The sequence below is a fragment of the Electrona antarctica genome (assembly GCF_951216825.1).
Source record: "Electrona antarctica genome assembly, chromosome: 1".
Classification (NCBI taxonomy): Eukaryota; Metazoa; Chordata; class Actinopteri; order Myctophiformes; family Myctophidae; genus Electrona; species Electrona antarctica.
The window spans coordinates 9749267-9768997 of record NC_136806.1 but is presented as its reverse complement, the minus strand read 5'-3'; the positions used below and the strand labels follow the sequence as shown (position 1 = coordinate 9768997).

Genomic DNA, 19731 nt, shown 5'->3' with positions numbered 1-19731 from the left:
TGTGATGCGTTTGAATCCTCTGTCTTGTCATTTTTTTTAAATAAAATTTAAAAGGAAAAAAACAAATTTTCCAAAATCCCCAGTTGGCCCGAGTCTGTGTGCACAAAGTGTATATTCCAGAACAACATGAATTTCACTGTTTATTCACAAGCAAGAAAAAAACTAAACTGGTGAACCTCAATAGCCTTTAGAGGGTTACAAAAACATTTACACGGATTAGCACAAAGTCCTTTTTACGTTGGTTTTTGCTTTGTTTTCGTAGGCCTCGGACTGAGCGTAGGATTTGAGATCTCTCTGTGCCGTAACATAGTGTGACAGTGACAAACTCTTAGGCCTGACTCACACCTTCACAACAGATGTATAGATGATGCAAGCTCGCAATTCATTTCCAATGGGAGTCACATGGTTTGACACAACATTTTTGTTGTATGAGGGGGAGGGGGGCAGTCGAAACACAGCCGAAAGCCGTACAACAAAAATGTTGTGTCAAACCATGTGACTTCCATTGGAAATGCATTGGGGCAAGATGTAAACAAACCCTTTGTTTACATCTAGCATCCAACAATGTTGTATGCTAGATCGAAAGGTGTGAGTGAGGCCTTAGGTTGGCTGCACCCTTAATGCCAGTTGGTGGTGACTAGGAGGACATGGGGTCGTGTACGCTGCTGGGACTGTGGAAGACTAGCCCGCCTCGTAGCGCCAGCACCAGGTGAAGAACCGAGCCTCCCTGGATCTTATAGTCTGCCGCTGTCTTCTCATCATTCCTGAGCGTCACCATCACAACAACAACAAAGAGACAGGGAGAAACAACAGCTTAGAGCACTGGCTTTCAACCATTTTCATATCAAGGCCCATTATTTATTGAGCCACAAACCACCATTTGATGTTATTTAGCCTCTCAAACCCAAAACTAAAGAATATTTTGTCCACTATCCATGCTGTATTGATGTTGGTACCATTAGGAGAGATAACAGGCAAACTATCAAAATAACTATTCTTCTACATTCTGTAAATTAAGTGATGCAGATGCTTAACAATAATGTCACTCTTGCGTGTAAAATTCAGACAGAAATTTTCATTTTACACTCAAGAGTTAAAGATCTAATAAGGGTCCATTTGGTTAACAAATCTCCATTTAGCTGGGGACCACCTGACACACCCCTCAGACCACTGGTTGAAAACCACCGGTTTAGAGAAAACCTTAACCCATTCTGTACGGGAACCCCTTGTGGTGTTTTAACTAAGCATTATGTTATACTTTAGCTATTGAAAAATAGCAGATCTACAAGCTCATAGCGCGCCACTCGGGTCTGCTATTTTTGAAAAATCGTAAAAATGCGGCACAAATCTTTGAATATATATTCTTTCAGAGCGAAAGTTTTTTTTATTTCGACGTCAGGCCTAAATGGGGTAAGAGAGATGTTATTGTTAACTCTGGGCATGTGTGTGTGTACTGTGTAGTGCAGAGGGAATTACATCTGTTTTCCACTGTAGATGAGTCTCTGTTGTTGAGGAGGGATGCCTTCCTTCTCCTCCACCCTCTCCTTGATTCGCTCCACCTTTAGTTTTTGTATAGAGAAGGGTTAAGTCAGTGGGTCTGTGAGGACAAGAAACGACAGTGCTGTGACTGACAGACCATCAATCATGAAGATATTTGAGCTAATCGTGGCATTACCTTGTCAGTGGGCTCAATATCAATCTCTATTTCTTTTCCAGTTAGAGTCTGAAACAAAATGTGACCATAATGAATTGATTGAATGACTATTGACTACAATACATCTTCGACAGTGTGGTCATTCACTGCAATAGCAATAATACACCCAAGACTAAGATTTAGACTCTCGTAGATGTATTTATCGATTCTGACATTTTCAGAATCGATAAATACATCTACGAAAGTCTAAATCTTAGGCTACCAAGTCCCCAGCCATTTTAAATTAGAACAAATATGGTCTTCTCTAACCACAAAATACAAACAATTATAATACACGGCACTACAATTACTCCAATATAAAATGGAACCATGTTATTAATGAAATTAGGTATATTATTAGCTCTGGTCCATAGCTCTAATGGACCAGAGCTAGTATATTATAAGGTCCATTATAAGACTAACCCAGACAGATATACAGGCAGAAATGTGCTGTGGTCCAACATTTTGGTCGAACTGACTGACTAGTTCACTGCTTCACAATGAAGTGGCTAGCAGTAGTTAGCATGTGTCTCAGTCAAAAACGATGACTAGTCTTACCTTTACTTTAATCAGCATTTTGAATTCTGTATAAAACGTATATCAATACAATCGGAGATAATTACTATATCTATACTTGATGTGTAAAGTATAGCGAATATGACAACACAACAACAACTACTCGGTAAAATTTCTATTTTACTTCCTGTGTAACACACTAATCCTTCCGTCTGTGGCGTATAGTGCATGTGGTCCGTTCCGGTTGAATGAATACCCCCCCAAGTGCCCCAACAAAACATTTCAATACCCAGCTATCACATGGTTATGAATATTTATATATTAATTGTGTTATTAGATATTTTAAGGACACATGCAATGCCTTGTTTGTGATTGTTGTCCAAATGGTTTGTCTCCCTTCTCTCAGATGTTCATAATTGAGCTAATTAGCTGCAGACTATAAAACGTGTCACTTGTCAGCTGTGAAGGGTTTTGGTCCATAGAGTCATGGTGGTTTGGTCTAGTCATGCAGACTCATCATTGTCTATGTGTCCTCATTTTGTCAGCTGCTACAGCAATTCATGATGATGATACAGGTATATGGCACATATTTAAAACTATGTAGGCTAGTTGTAATAACTATCAACTTTTCAGACCATAAAAAGACTAATGATATTCCTTTTTTGCAGATCCTGTACATTTATGCAACAGGGACACTGTCAATGTCACGTGGTTTATTTCACAGGAGGCATTCCCACACGCAGCTCGTTTCTTCCTTGGAAACTGCATTGCAAACAGTTTTTTAGCGCTCTCTACCCCAAAGGGCCATGTTGTCGGCCAACTGCAGTTTGACAGTAAACTCACTGAGTGCAAGTTCAAAAGAGTGGTAAATGCTATGCTACATTTGAACAAAACTGGTTGCCAGCAGACATTCCGATTGGTCTTCAGTTCTAACCAATTTAATTTCCATTTTCCACAGATCAGAGGCAAACATGTCATCTATCGAAATACCTTGGCATTTAGGCCACATGGAAAAAGTCATCCACATTACAACAAAACCATCGAGTGTGTCTACAATAGGTAAACGGTCGCATTGGGCTGAAATCTCAAACCTTGTTGAAATGGTTATGGAGCTATACATCTTAAATCCTATCCCCCTTTTTATTTATTTTAGAACTGATGACTGGATACCTCCTTTCCTGACCCGTGGATCAGGTAGCGCAGTAGGCCATGGACAACTAGTCTTCCACATGGCGCTCCTAAATGGTGAGTTCTCGCTCAGTGGCCCTGCAGTCATGAACTAAACTAAGCAGCACAGTAGCTATACTTTGTAATATCAAGAGCGTCTGCTAAATGCCTAAATTGTAAATTGGAGAGAACATGGTGTTGGTACCATTAGGAGAGATAACATGGTGTTGGTACCATTAGGAGAGATAACATGGTGTTGGTACCATTAGGAGAGATAACATGGTGTTGGTACCATTAGGAGAGATAACATGGTGTTGGTACCATTAGGAGAGATAACATGGTGTTGGTACCATTAGGAGAGAGAACATGGTGTTGGTACCATTAGGAGAGAACATGATGTTGGTACCATGTGATGTATGCCCATGCTTTTTGTTCCTGCTTAATGTAAGTCACTCTGGATTAAGAGCGTCTGCTAAATGCCTAAATTCTAATCAAAACTTTTTCCCCCCACTCCCTGTAGAAGAGCTCACTGATTGGGCTCAGACAAATGTTATCCCTTTGGGTTCCTTCATCCCAATATGGGCAGCAGTACAACAGACCTACCATCAGCCCTTGTTGCTGCTCTTGGAGGAGTGTGTTGCTGCCACCACCCCTGAACTTCACCCTGACAGCCAGGTCTACCCCATCATCACCAATAAGGGGCAAGTTAACTCATGGCATGAATTTCACTCCACCACAACAATGGGGAACACAGAACTTTTACTGACTTGTGTGTTAAGTTTAGAATTTCTTTCCAGGTGTCTTGTAGATGGTACGATATCCAACTCCAGGTTCCTAGATCGGTATGAGACTTCTTCAATTATCCTAAACCTGCAGTCCTTCAGGTTTGCTCTCGGACAAGAGGTGAGTCATGGAGAATCGTTTTGGTTTTTATATCAAAATGTGTTTTATCTAGGCCTAGGGCTTTAAGCAACTAGTCGACTATTTAACTAGTCTACTAGTAAATCCACTAGTCGACCTTGTTGGTACTAGTTGACTATAGTTGGTAAGAAGAAAAAAAAATAGTTTGTTTTTTTCCCCCCGTTTTTGTAGGCCTCAAAATCAGATAGATTATAGTTTTAGTCACCAATGTACAGTTTTTAAATGTTAAACAACTAGTCGACTAGTAAAATAGTCAACTAGTAAAAATCACTATGTGAAAAACTAGTGTTATCTGGTTTTGACGTAGGCCTAACCTTGTTACCTACAGGTCTATATCCACTCCAAACTAGTTGCCTGGGATCCTGAGATTCTTAACGAAGACAAGAAAGCCTGTCATTATGTAAAAGAAGATGGCATGGACATGGGCATGTAAGCATGGACGTAACTTATCTATTGTTGTCCTATCCGTGCTGGTCCAGATATTGATAGCAGTGTCTTTTTAACCAGATGGGAACTACTAGATGATCCATCACAGAGCAAACTCTGTAGCTGCTGTGACTCGACTTGCAAAACCCGGCCCAAGAGAGATGTGGAATCAGGTTGGTATCATTTGCATCCAGATCCCAATACTCAAATTGCTGCCTCCTTTGTCCTCCAGCATGGTGGTGTTACAGTGAAATTGGTGACCTGCTAAAATTAGTCCAATAATTAAATGGTAGAGGTTGGACAAAATTGGACCTACCGTATTTTGTTTCTCACCTGATTCTGACAGGACATTAGGTCTACTAGCCAGGACGTGTGACGTGTCAAACTAGGGGGTTTTCATGATTCTGAATCCATTCCAAGCATTAGTTTTGCACAAAAAACACTCCTTGGGCTAAAAACGACCATAGCCGTCATCACAAATGTGATGAGGTCAGCACATTTTGGGGACATTTGGGTAAGTGGCTATGGCCAAATTTAGTCCAAGGAGTGTTTTTCATGCAAAACAAATGCTTGGAATGGATTCAGAATCATGAAAACCCCCTAGTTTGACACGCCACATGCTACTTAAAGCATAATGAAATTTAGAAAATATTGCCTTATAATAGGGCCATCTTGGATTAAGGCAAATTTAGGGTATTTGCAGTGAGCAGATTAGGGTAGATTTTCAATCCTGGCTAGTAGACCTAATGTCCTGTCAGAATCAGGTGAGAAACAAAATAATCCAATTTTGTCCAACTTGAGAGGAATTCTTTACTTTATTTTACTGGACTAAATATACAGTATGATCATCTTGTGGTCTTCACAGAACGCACTTTGAATACTGTTTTTTTTGTATTGGGATCTGGCTAGTTACATGTTCAAATGCATGTGTATTTTCCTTCTAGAATTGCACATCCGTTCCTTAAAATAGTTTTTGTGTTTAGAACCTCAGGCTCAGGGCCTTGTTCAGCGATCTGTCTTTGTGTTTAGAACCTCAGGCTCAGGGCCTTGTTCAGTGATCTGTCTTGTGTTTAGAACCTCAGGCTCAGGGCCTTGTTCAGTGATCTGTCTTGTGTTTAGAACCTCAGGCTCAGGGCCTTGTTCAGAGATCTGTCTTTGTGTTTAGAACCTCAGGCTCAGGGCCTTGTTCAGCGATCTGTCTTTGTGTTTAGAACCTCAGGCTCAGGGCCTTGTTCAGTGATCTGTCTTGTGTTTAGAACCTCAGGCTCAGGGCCTTGTTCAGTGATCTGTCTTGTGTTTAGAACCTCAGGCTCAGGGCCTTGTTCAGAGATCTGTCTTGTGTTTAGAACCTCAGGCTCAGGGCCTTGTTCAGAGATCTGTCTTGTGTTTAGAACCTCAGGCTCAGGGCCTTGTTCAGTGATCTGTCTTGTGTTTAGAACCTCAGGCTCAGGGCCTTGTTCAGTGATCTGTCTTGTGTTTAGAACCTCAGGCTCAGGGCCTTGTTCAGAGATCTGTCTTGTGTTTAGAACCTCAGGCTCAGGGCCTTGTTCAGAGATCTGTCTTTGGACCACTGATCATTGTTGATCCTGACGCACCTGACGCACCGAGCCAATCAACACAATCTTCCACTGCAGGTTTTGTATAATTTGTTGGATATGTGTTGAAATTAACTGCGTGCTGTAAAGTGGAAACCTAATACTCATAGTAGCCAATTTGAATGCAATCTGGTCAAACTGACTGATACTGATACAGTCAGATATATTGCTGTCAGGTGAAAACCTTGTATGACCAAAACCATTCCTTTACAAAATATATAATAATAAAAAATACATAAAATTGTTAAAATAGCCTATCTACAAGCTCACACTGCATCATATTCATATCTTCACATTGGGAGCTTGTAGATCTGCTATTTATTTTTACTGTGGACCACCACCGCCACAAATATAAAAGCTGCTGGTAATAATATGACGAATGTCGTCATTTCTTGTTTTAATTTATTCTAAAACTCTAATGGTCATTCTCCCTTACAGGAAAACGCCAATCTAAAGCTGCTGTGAAAATCCAGATGAAGTGGCAATAGTGGATGACCCAAAAGAGTTGGTCCTTGTGTTGTCTGTAGACATGACGTGGTCTGACTCTGTAATAAAGATTGTTTTTTTTTAACAAGAGTTGAGCTCATTTACATGAAGTGTCCCTTCTAACATAACCAGTGTTAACTGCATTATTGTATAGTTTAAAAATGATGCTTTGACTAAACTTGATGTCTGCCTATATTTGTTTTGTATCTTGTCACGCAAGCTATGTTTATAACTGGAATTTTGTCCATGTGGCAATAGGCAATAGAATAGGGAATGGAGGGTATGTGTGTGACAACATCGTACCTGGAAGTTATGCGGGAACGCCCACTGAGTGGCAAAAAACTACTTTCTGGCTTTGCCAGCCCATTCATCCAAACAGAAAAGTCCTGTCTGATTGCATTAAACAATGTTAAACTCACCAACATTGCAGCTGTACGAAAAGCTTGAATTATCCTCTTTCTATCTGCAAACATAGAAACGTTATGAGCTACTTTCTGTCAAATGTCCTGCATTTGATTATTTTTAAGTGTCAGAGTTTGGAAGTGCTTGTTTTCAATAACACAACATTTTGCTGCCTCCTGCATTATGTGACATTTAGAAACAGGTGGTGCGCAGGACGGTTGAGTGATTTCCAAAGAGCACTACCAAACTCCAACACTCCATGCTGCTCAATGTTTTGCCACTCAGTCTAGATGAGGGGGGCGTGTCCTGATGGGAAAATCATGCCTGTGCATACTCTCTATATGGACCCGCTTGATCGGCTAACACAGGGAGGCTGGCAGAACCTTCACTAAAACATCAGGGACAACACTCCACACGTCCCAGACTATTCCCTTTTGGCTCCCAAATATGGAATGAACTCACCATTGCGATTAGAACTGCAAACTCGCTCCCAATCTTCTGCCATAGTCTGAAAACTCACCTTCAGACTCCACCTTATCCTGTAGCACTGACTGCCATATTAAAGCACTTGCTCTAAGCCTGGATGAATTTGCAGGTGGATGCAAAGGTTAAAATGTGTAATTTAGATGGCATATTATACATGGCATTCTATAGTGTTTACATAGGTATATTAATGAGGTATATTAATGGGGCAGTAAGTGTTTTTAGGACAGCATACCAATTGTATCTAAGCAGCAGTTTTTGTTTTTTTTTTATATAAAAAAAAGCACAAATGTGATGGTTAATAGTGATGTTGCACATTGTTAATATAAAGTCCGTTATTGCTCAAGCACCTGTATACTTTGATGGAGTTATATTGGACTTGCATAGCCATACTATGCCTGGGCAATCTGCATTGCAAAGGAAGATTAAGGCTGGCTACGTGAGGCTAGAGTTATATGGCATTAACAGAACACAACATTTTATCAATTCAGTATAGACTACTTCGTTTATTTACCAGGACCAATCTTCCTTTTAACCTTATCACTTATTTGATATTGTCATTCCTCTGTTGAAGACCCCAGGGTTTGGGACTCCTGGGGGTCCTCAGAGTAATAGCCTACAGGGGGTCCACCAAATCTTTGTGTGGTGGGGAACATTAACCGAAAAATAGATCTAAAAGCGCCTCGCAGCAATGAGCTTGTAAATCGGCAAAAAGAGCAGAAGCTGATATGAGGCTGAGCCAACAGTCGAGTTGATAACATAGAGGGTTTAAAAAGGTTGCATTTCAGAAAATGCCGTACACATCAGGCCTGGATTGGACAGTCTGGAAATTCTGGCATATGCCATTGCCAGAAGGGCTGGCCAGTCATGGGGCCGGGGCTGAGCAAAAACAATAAGAAATATAGCTGCAAGCAGCAATAAGGCGGGACCAAGAAAGAAGACAATACGCAATAAGAACAATATGCACAAATAAGAATCACAGGCTGAGTTGTCGTTACCCGGATTTGTCAAAGTGACAGATGTGTTCCCCATGAGTCAAGGAACATGTGGAAACAAGTGCCATGAATTTTGACCAAACAAAGCATGATTTATGACTGTTCAAAGGTTTCATTTTCATAAGATTGCTATAGCACCCCCCTTTGGCCAATTGGAGTAAGACTGCTTTCAGTGCTATTTGGCATGACCCTCTACTATACTGTAAAGTGACATAAGCATATGACGCTGCAAGTATGAATTAGAGGCAGAAGAAGAATCTTCACAAACCAGCAATTTTTATTGGCTCATAAAAACTAAATTTTTTCACTTAAACAAAATGTACTACGATTTGTTGTCCGTATAGGTCCAAAGTTCACTTGTAGATGTTTTTGTGCATTTTGATCAAAGATCCTGGGAGGCGATACATTTTGACTGTATTTCATATAATTCAAAATGGTGGGTGATCTAAAGGTCAAGAGGTCAAAAGTCAGAACACGAAAGTTGTTCGGCATGAGGAGACACATATGTGTATCAAAGTGTCATTGCCAACGGTCAAACAGTTCATGAGCTATGCACGTTCAAAGTTAGCATTTTCAATTGAGCGCTATAGCACCACCATTTGGCCAATCGTCATGGGCTTCGCATAGTCACCATTTGGCATGGCCCTCTAGCAGATTACCGCGTTTCGCGATAACTGACTGCTCGGTTCAGCCAGAACAGCTATTTTTGGCGGAAGAAGAAGAAGAAGAAGAAGAAAAAACACAAAAACAATAAGTGACCACTTTGTGACTTCTTGGTCCCTTAAAAAGTAATAAAACAAGAAATGATCACATAGTGATATTTGTCAGGTGAAAGAAGCGCTGTCTCCCCCAGCTGTTGCCCCCCACCCCATACTTCATACTAATATGGGGATATTAGTATGATTATTATTTTAGTAACGTCACGTGTATGTTTGTGTGGCACTCGTGGCTGTTGTTTGCGTGCGCTGTCTCCATTGTGTACTTGACATTCAAATGTATGTGAAAAATATACAGGGACAGTTTTTTGGCAGTTGGTATAGAGACAATAGACTATTGCTGTCATTTCTCATTTCTGTCACCTTTTGTGAAGACCCCAAATGAAATACATCCTGGACTTGATAGTGTAGCTCGGATGTCTATTAACCAACATGTATGTTTTGTGGCTTATTTAAAATTCTAATCAACTAACAAAAGAAATGCCTGAAGTTGTTAACAGAGACCAGGTGAGAGACATTTGCTTGATTGCAAGCACACAGTCAGGTGGAATTTAAAAAACAGTTGCAGCTGAAGCCCAGTGTTCTGTGATGCCCAGTGTTCATGATGGCTTTCTTTTGGCAAGGTGCACTGGTCTTGATTCTGGCAGCTGCCATTTTAGTGAATGCAGGTAATGCAATTACAATAAAATGACTGAAAATTAGTTAAAGTAGGGATTTAGCAAAAAATATAGTTTACATTGTCTATTTCACTCTGTGAAGCTAAAGATGGAAACTTTCAAGCTTTCATGTCTGATCCTTCACAGATATGACGCTGGACTGTGGCTCAGATTTTGTCTCCGTGGTATGGAAAGACCCACAGTCCACGACTGACCCTTCACTGATGCGACTAGGAAACTGTCGTCCCAACCGCTTCACTACTCAGGATGCCCTTTTCAATGTTGGACTTGATGAGTGTGGTTCCAGGAGAATGGTAAGTACCTACTAAAGTTTTTTTTTTTTTTTAATGGCAAAATATGTTAAGCTAATTCAGTATTTTCTTTTTTAACGAATACATTTGTATCAAAGGTAACTGGAGATCAGCTGGTGTTCATGAATGACTTGACCTACACACCTCATGATGCCAATATCCCGGGCTTCACTCAACCAGTTGTCTGCGCCTACGAGAGGTTGACATTTGCATTAGTTTATAAATTATTTTGGGTGACATTTTTTATTTGAATGCTGATCATGTGGCATGTTGATGGATTAAGCAGTATGTCATTACCCCCCCCTCCCATACAGGCCCAAAGGCTGGTACCCTCCCATTTTAGAGAGTGTTGTGTTTCACACGTATGGCGTAGGAAATCTACTATTCCACCTGGAACTTATGAATGGTAGAGTGATCTTAATTTGCTACAGACACTACAGAAAATGGCAATACCTCCCCAGTCAATCTCCTAGGTAAAATAATTCCATGTCTGTATTTTTTTTTTATTTTTTTTAGAGGATTTCTCTGGTCCAGCACTATCCGCTGCCTTCCCTCTTGGGTCTTTTATCCCAATCTCTGCCAGCGTTGAACAGAAGTCCCATCAGCCCTTGCTGCTGTTCCTTGAGGAATGTGTGGCTGCTGTGACTCCACAACTGCAGCATGACAGCCATACATATCCAATAATCACCAACAAGGGGTATGCTTGCAACTTATTTTGCATGGAAAACATTTATTTTATTGTGCAATTAAACTCTAAAAATTACCTTCATGTTTGTCATTCAGGTGCCTTGTGGACAGCAAGGTAGCTCGAACAAAATTTGAACCAAGACAAGAAGCATCTGTTATTAATTTGTCCCTTCAAGCCTTTAGATTTGCTGCTGGAGAGGAGGTAGGCTAAGGTTATTTTGTATAGTGTGTATATATCCTGATATCACTTAACATAATTTCATAGGCAAGCTCCTTATGATTATTCAAAAGGAATGTATTGGACACTGACTGTTTTTCGGATGACTAATCTCGCACATCAACAGGTGTATATTCATTGCAAGCTTGTGGCCTGGGATCCCACGAGTCTTGACAGCAGCAAGAAGGCCTGTCAATACGTGAAAGGGCATGGGTAAGGAATGGCTGGTGCACCACCTGATTTTATTTTTATTCTTTATAAGCAAATATTTTAGCATGAATGTTTGCAATATTGAATAATTTCTATTTGCAGCTGGGAGCTTCTAGATGACCCTTCTTATAGCAGGCTGTGTAACTGCTGTGAATCTAGCTGTAGACCCAGAAAGAAGAGGAGTGCAGCAGGTAATTATGGGTGTTGGCTTTTGTTTTAACACCATAAACATACTTTATTTTATCATAGCAAAAGTAACCTAACTACAAGCTTGTAGATCGGCTGTTTGTGTCAAATGTTTGCCTATTGTCCCATGCCAAGAATAGGGGCTATGGCTGGGTTGGCCTATATATATATATATATATATATATATATATATATGGTTAAATGGACCTGACATGTCTCTTAAAACGGTTATAATGTGCTTTTTTCTTTTTCAGGGATACATGGTTTTAGTAAAAATGCTGTTGTAGGCCCGTTTACTATCACTGGCATGGGTGCCTGAATATTGCCAAGAAAACGTGCAGCAATTTTATCCCAAGAAACCAGATCAAATATTATTTTATCAAATATCTTTTTTTCAAGAATGGTACCCAAATATCCCTCCAGATGTGAGTTTTGGTTTGATAATAAAAATGACAAACTTTAAAATGCTGGCTTTGTCTTTTCTGCACTGGAACATCACATTTGATCCAAGGCTATTTCTATCTGCTTCAATTTGTGTTTTATACTTGATTGGAATACTAGCTCTGTTAAATGGAAAGCATGGCTATACCTGCATGCTGGTAGAATTTACAGAACCCCTATGGACGGGTGTTTTTTTTTTTAGTTGTGCAGCCACTCCATTGCGTAGCTATGTGTCCCCGTCCCTATGTCTGCATGTCCCTGTGTCTGAGCACGGACAGCTGAAACACCATACCACTGGATGGCACTGTTGCGCAGCGTCACGCACGCACACACACAGGCCAGGTAGGAGGGCTTGTACAGTACAGTACACTATTACAGCACCACTCTGTTCAGATTTTAAAAAATCATGTAGAACCTGGTGAATCCCTACTGGAAAAAGTGGAAACGTTAAGTGGGCTTGAGAGAAACTGTTCTTTAAACCAGTAGCTGGGGAGCCACAGGCCCAAAAGCTTAACCTGTGATGTCATGACATACTTTTTATTTGTGTTTTTGAGGGGTACTAGCCCCTCCTAAACATATACAGTTTTTTAAAAACGCCAGTTGACAAGGAAGAGAAATTAATGTGTATTTTGTCCCCAACACAAACATTAAATCCATATTTTGTGCCAGGGGACCCCCATACAATATTTGTTTTTAAAAATATTCCACATTATTCAAGATGTTTGGAAAATGGATGCTCTACAAGCGCACAATATGCTGCAATATGATGCATGAGCTTGCAGATCGGATATCTTCAAATAGCTGATTTAAAATGATTAATTTTATATAATTTCGCTGGGGACCTCTTGAAACACTTACTTCCACCCCACTTTTAGAACCACTTTTGAAACTTTTTTTTTTTTTCAATCAAATTACAAATAGACACACACAAGGACTACTTCCTAATGTGGAATGAATGATACACAAACACAACACACAGGCCTACTGGACTCAGTTTTAATGATCTTAAATTCCTTTATTTTAGATCGGTTTATTACATTATTGTTTATTAAACATTACAGAGACTTTAGTTGTTACTGCACAATACTTTTAAACAGTTGTCATGTTGCACACATGGGCTAAAAATTGCTGATATTTGCGCCGCCGTCGTTGGAAACCATACAGTATTTCAAACTCCAGCTTCTCTCCAGGCCAGGCTGCATGAACAGCGCTCGAGCGCATAGTTTCTGCCCCCTCAATGTCGTAAGGCTCTGGGTGTGACCAGAGCCATCTAATAGAAGAGTTGCGATATTGAGGGGGGGGGGGGGGGGGGGGGGGCAGAAAACAGCCCGGTCACGTGGTTCATGCACTCGCGCGAGCCCATAGACTCCAATGCATTCCGTAAACCTCCAGTTATCCCCATGCTCAATAGAAGTCTATGTAGGAGAGCCCCTTTATACTCTAAGGACGTGCCCCATGAAGTGAACGGAGTTTGCGTAACTCTGTCTTGCTCTATGGCTCTGGGTCTGACCTGTCCTGAACCGGCGCGCGCACTTTTCATGTGTTAATTATTGTCCTGACTGACACCTGTCAAGACTGTGAAGCGTGAACTATTATACTACCCTTCAAATTCAGCGTCGTCAAGAGGTGGGTCTTTACTTGTCTTCCTAGATTTAGAGTAATAGTCACTCACATTGATATAATAGTGTAGGCAGCCATTCATATTAGTTTCATATTTTATTCTTTTTAGCAGCTATAGCTGCCATGCAGAGTTTGCAGACCCCCAAGTCGGTCATGTTGCTTATTTAGCTAAATGCTAATAATGAAAACTCTGGTTCGCGCGTGTGTGTGTGTGCGCGCGCTTCAGTGACGAGCCAACACTGAATCGAAGAGAGTCTCTCTCTCTCTCACACACACACACACACACACACACACACACACACACACACACACACACACACACAGGGAGGCACTTACCAGTTACATTAATTAAGGTTCCATTTCCATCAGTTGTTTTCAACCAGTGGTCCGGAGGGGGTTCCAGGTGGTCCCCAGCTAAATTATGGATAGTTGGTAACCAAATGGACCCTTTCTTGACAGCGTAAAATCATTTCATTTTACGCTCTCTCTCGAGTTAAATTATTGTTAAACATCTGCAATTACAAGAACTCTACATAATTAGAAAATGTAGAAGAATTGTTATTTTGATTTGCCTGTTATCTCTTCTATGGTACCAACATCAACACAGCATGGAATTGTGGACAAAACATTATCCAACAACAGTTGATGGCCTTTGGCTCATCAAATCATCAAATGGTGGTCAGTGGCTTAAATGGCAAAAAGCTAATATGGGCCTTCCCTTGATATGAAAAAGGTTGAAAACCACTCGCCGAAATGGAATGTAACCATATATGTAACCATAACCCCCCCACCGCCCCCCCCCCCCCCCCCCCCCCCCCCCCGCCCCCCCCGTTTTCCCCTCACTGTATATGTTTCTTTTCCCTTTTTACCTCCTTTATGAATTCCTGTTCTGTCTATAGAAGTGTCTATTTGTACGTCTCTAAATGTTTTGATGATTTGAACATGGTGGACCCTATTGGAAACAAGTGTAATGCTTAATTGGGTCGTCCACTCACAGTTAACAGCCTTTGTATTGAGTTCGTGCTTGAAATGTACTGTAATTCTGCAAACTGTTAATAAATTCTTCAATCAATCAATCAATATATATAGTGACACCTGTGTTCAACAACACGGCTGCAGTGAAAAAAGGTCTGTGTGGAGGAGTTACGTTTGGACTTTGGACTGCAGTGGTTCCCAAACATTTTCATGTCAAGGACCCCCAAATTGACACTAATTATCCTGCGGACCCCCATTTGAATAGATATGCCAGGGACCCCAATAAGAGAAGATTTGTACGGCTCTAGCAGTGATTCTCAACCCGTTTAATTTCAAGGACCCCCAGTTTGACATGCATTAGTCTACGGACCGCCCATTTAATAGCATTTCTATCTCTGGGACCCCAATTTATATTGTAAAATCAATGTTAATTTAACGAGTGTACAAATGGAACCAAATGGACCAGTTAGGTTCCATTTGGTTCCATTTGTACACTCCATTTGTACACTCAGTTACAGACTCAAGGGTCCATTTGGTTCCAAACTATCATTTAGCAGGGGACCCCCTGGAACTCCCTTAGGTACCCCACTTTGTGAACCACTGCTTTACTGTGTGGTGAAATGAAATGATTACTATATTTACCCAGGGTATCTGGGCTAAGCTCAAGAACTTGTTTCCAGCCAGGCCCTGCTCATAGAACATTTCATCGTAGTGGTTCAATGCCTTGTTCAAGGGCACTTCAGTGGTGGTAATTTTAACGTGTCGGACCGCTGATTCGAACTGGCGACCTTCCGGTATCAAGACCGCTCCGCAATCCGTTCGGCCACCGCTGCCACTGGTGTGTGTGGGTATGCTAAAATAATAATTCCTCTAGGTCAGGAAGAAGTCAGCACCCTGGAATCATGGAGTGGTTCCACTGTAACCGCTGCTTCAGGAGGAGTGGGCCCAAGTTTTCTGTGTCCAGCTGCGGTCACATCTTCTGTGACGGATGCATCAACCCTAGTATGTATGAGAGCTATATTATTTCCTCCTTCCTGACATGCATGCCCGAATGTAGTCTGCTTGGTATCGTTGCTGTACGGAAGAAACCATCTAACTCCATTTTTGATTTATTCCCAATGATATTGAAAACCTCCTAACTCCATTGGATCCTCAAACTGTCTGCCAAACCAGCTAACTCCACCCATTTAGCCATCTTTTTTTTCCTCCATAAATCAGTACCCTTACGTCTGTGTGTAAAATATATTGAATCAATGAAAAGTATTAAAAAGCCCTTCGACAAAAACCTCCTAACTCCACTTGAGCTGGATGTTTTTTCATTTCCTGAACAATGTACATTTTGGAGTTAGGTGGTTTCTTCCGGACAGCAGAGATATGGTAAAAAATAAAGAAAACCAAAAGAAAGCTATGGTGTCTGATATGGTGATTTCCTGTTATCCTTCAGAACAGTGCAACATATGCCGAGCCAGTTGCAGTTACCTGCCCATCACGGACGATGTTGGTATATTTATTAATATCTGAACGCATTGTACATTTAAGTGCTGCCAGTTGAAAATCTTCCTCATATGATCCACTATTCACTCACTCTTCTAGATGAAGCCCCAGGAGAAGGTGTTTTTCAAGGACCCTGTGAAGCTCATTCAGTCACGTCTGGAGCACATAGCACAGGTGCAGATCAATCGCTATAGTACCATCCAGGGTTCTACTACGCAACACTCGCTGCACTACCATTTCCCCTCTCAAAGGCCCAGTCAGTTGAACTATCGCCAGTTAGAGCAGTGGTTCTCAACCAGTGGTCCTTGAGAGGGACACTTAATTCCAGGTGGTCCCCAGCTAAATGATGGAGAGTTGGTCACCATAATGGACCCTTGTAGTTGTAGATCTTTAACTCTTGAGAGTGTAAAATGAAACCAAATGGATCCGTATACGGGATCCATTTGGTTTCATTTCATGCTCTCAGGAGTTACAGTATTGTTAAACATCTGCATTACGAAGTCTACACAATTAGAGAATGTAGTAGCAGTATTGTTATTTTAACGTTTGCCTGTTACAGTATCTCTCCTAATGGTACCACATCAATACAGCATGGAATTGTGGACAAAATCTTATCCAACGATAACAAAATATTGTGTTTTGGATCTGCGAGGTTAAATCTCATCAGATGGTGGTCCGTTGCTCAAATGCAGAATAAATAATGGACCTTGATATGAAAAAGGTTGCAAACCACTGAGTAGAATGACAGATTCTCATTCCAACTTCTTGTCTTAACGAAGACCTGTGTCACTGTCACATAATTCTGGAGCCCTGAATTATTGTCCCCATTAACCTTGTCCACTTTAACCTACAGATTGCACTTTTTCAACGCAGACAGAAGGAGAGAGTTACGGAGTACTACAGACACAAAAATGTGGAATTGGAGAGGCGTCTTAAGGATGTCACTGAACAGTGTTATAGGTTGATATCATTACTGGTTCCTTTACTCAGTGTACTTTGGTTTATAACATAATGCTACCGGTATAATGTACCACTTTTGGGGTTTTTTATAGGCAAGTTTCAGAGTTGAAAAGAGAAAATGCTGAATTGAAAAGGCCTCTTTCTCAGAGGAGGGTAAGTCTTGCACGATGTTCATACATATACTGACTAAAATGTTAGTTTCGGGACAGTGCACCCTACTGTATGTCTAATTTAATTATTACACTATTGCTCTATCATATCATAGACTTCGCCATCAACAGGACAAATGCACGCAACTGGGTAAAATCTAAGTTATATTTAAGCATTATGCACTTTAATTATTGCAACATTAATGCATCATAACTTACTTTCAACAAGAAGGGACTGAACATAAATGTAATTGTAAACTTTTCTCTCTTAAAGTTCTCAAAGGATGTCACTTCCAGTGGCCGTCACGTCCCCAGGTACAGTAAAACTAATGATTTATATATATTAATCCACTCCTAAAATATGAATGGCTTGTTTAATCCTTCTCACAAGTTGATTGAACATTACCTAAACTTCTAATATAATAAACTTTATTTACAGTATATAGCACCTTTCTTAATGTTTACAAAGTTATTTACCGAATTAATAAAGTATTCATTGACGTTTTCATTCACCAGTCACCCCGCGATCAGGAACTAGAAGGTATGATTGCTATTTGTTTGATTCATAGTTCAAAAACACCGGTTTTCAATCAATTGCTGCGATTTCTATAACATCTTGGCCCCAAATATTGAATATGTTACCTATGTTCCTCAGTCACACAGGCTCAGCTGAAAGGAGGCCCAGAGGGAGTGATCCGAGATACTCATTCACAGTAAGCCTCTTATAATAATAGTAATATTTTACAGTAATACTGATTCTGGCGCAATATTTGAAGAGATTGGTTGAGCTAGCTGAATTTGCTCCAGAATCAATACAGTACTGTAGTAAACTCTATGATAGATACATGATAGATTAAACAATTGGAGAGATTTAGTCCTTTTATGTTGTCTATTGTTGGAAAATAAATGTCATGTTAGATTTAGACCTTTCAGAATTATTACTTTTTGCATGACATGGAATGAAAATAATTTAATATTTACTGTCTATCCATCTGCTCTCCTCAGACTCCTCCTGGGTCAGCTACCTCTGTCTCCAGCCATAGTTCTCTTCATGTCTCCAGCCATAGCTCTCTTCATGATTATGAATCAAGTAAGTACAATTACAAATGCCTGTTATATTTTCACAAATGAAGTGTGTACAGGTGCTCGATCAGAGTCTCCGGTAGACCAGTGGGTCTCCTACCGGCGACTCTACTGGTCATCAAATCATTGGCTTAGGAATGCGACAAAAACAAATAAACCTCGAGGCATCATGGGGTGTATAATTGATAGAAAATAAGTCTTTTTGGGGGGGTGAACTACTCTAACTTTGACTCGATGCAACTATTCCTCTAATCATTGTTACCCGTTTTAACAAGACATTGCCTTAAAGTATAGTATCGTAGAGATGTGGGTAGTGAAACAATGAGGTGTTTGTAAAAACTCAACTATGCATGCACGTTTGAAATTGAATTAGACTTTTGAAAACATGTACAAATTGTAAGTGAACAAAATGATGCGTTATATTTAGCTTGAATTAAAAGAAATATGCAATCTCTTTATTTACAAAGGAACGCCCACATTAACTCCAACCAGGTAAGAAACACATTTCATGAACTACTTCATTACATTTCCTAACAATGCACGGTCGGGAAGCATACATCCTTAGTCCCTTCTGTCAGTAAATACATCTTCCTCCTTTTCAGGTCAGACTATCATCTGTCGTCTGACATCTTCCAGCAACACTTCTTGAGTAGTGTTTCACTCCAGTCCCCTAGGCCTAGAAATGGCCTGTAAGAAAGGATAAAACTATTCACTCTCACATCAGGGGTCAGTGTGGCCCTGGCATAACTCATGAGTATGGTCAGTATGGACATAGTCCTCTGTGGTGGTGGTGGTGGGGGGTAAGAGAAGGGGGGTATAGGCCTGACCTCAAAATTAAAAAAAAAAATCTTCTAAATCCTCCAGTTTTCTGAAATAAATGTTTTCACGATTTTTCAAAAATAGCAGACCTACAAGCTTGTAGCACGCCACTCGGTGGCGCGCTATGAGCTTGTAGATCTGCTATTTTTCAATAGCTAAATTATAACAATGTTTAAAACACCAAAAGGGGTTCCCGCCCAAAATGGGTTAAGTTTGACTTTCTCCTTTGACACTAGTATAAATCCTTCTCAAGAAAAAAAAAGTTTCAGTTGCCTTCTACCAAGTTCACATATTAACCTTATTTTGTGGGATGCTGATATTCATGATTTGGTTGGATGGAAAATGTTATAGTGATGGGACATTTGCATGTATTTGCTCATTAATCAATAAGTTGATTTAGCCGTTAACTGCTACACAATCCCACTGCATCTGGGGGATGAATAACTAATAGTTTAGATGTTTTGCAAGTTTGTGATGGGTTTAATTCAACAGTTATTTGCTTTATTTCTTTCAGTATTAATAC

At 40.4% G+C, this 19731-nt stretch overlaps 3 protein-coding genes across 3 annotated transcripts; 2 read left to right on the top strand and 1 right to left on the bottom strand.

The window, feature by feature from the left end:
- Positions 1–127: 127 nt before the first annotated feature.
- On the bottom strand, positions 128–2483 carry nedd8l (NEDD8 ubiquitin like modifier, like). Its single transcript, XM_079512471.1, has 4 exons — positions 2252–2483; positions 1676–1723; positions 1477–1559; positions 128–764 (listed from the first exon to the last, which is right to left on the bottom strand). The coding sequence occupies exons 1-4, from the start codon at positions 2267–2269 to the stop codon at positions 638–640; spliced, it is 276 nt and encodes a 91-aa protein (XP_079368597.1). The 5' UTR covers positions 2270–2483; the 3' UTR covers positions 128–637.
- Positions 2484–2630: 147 nt separating this feature from the next.
- Positions 2631–12061, top strand: zp3f.1 (zona pellucida glycoprotein 3f, tandem duplicate 1). Its single transcript, XM_079505908.1, has 19 exons — positions 2631–2784; positions 2878–3074; positions 3168–3268; positions 3363–3454; positions 3897–4077; positions 4174–4279; positions 4626–4726; positions 4805–4896; positions 6250–6357; positions 6757–6805; positions 8037–8041; positions 10204–10370; positions 10466–10566; positions 10682–10773; positions 10884–11064; positions 11151–11256; positions 11399–11484; positions 11584–11672; positions 11922–12061. The coding sequence occupies exons 1-19, from the start codon at positions 2715–2717 to the stop codon at positions 11984–11986; spliced, it is 1989 nt and encodes a 662-aa protein (XP_079362034.1). The 5' UTR covers positions 2631–2714; the 3' UTR covers positions 11987–12061.
- Positions 12062–13594: 1533 nt separating this feature from the next.
- On the top strand, positions 13595–19159 carry LOC306921086 (E3 ubiquitin-protein ligase RNF212B-like). Its single transcript, XM_079498197.1, has 13 exons — positions 13595–13734; positions 15578–15705; positions 16148–16200; positions 16297–16371; positions 17051–17157; positions 17250–17310; positions 17423–17457; positions 17581–17621; positions 17823–17847; positions 17962–18019; positions 18312–18396; positions 18857–18881; positions 18992–19159. The coding sequence occupies exons 2-13, from the start codon at positions 15606–15608 to the stop codon at positions 19080–19082; spliced, it is 756 nt and encodes a 251-aa protein (XP_079354323.1). The 5' UTR covers positions 13595–13734; positions 15578–15605; the 3' UTR covers positions 19083–19159.
- Positions 19160–19731: the final 572 nt, after the last annotated feature.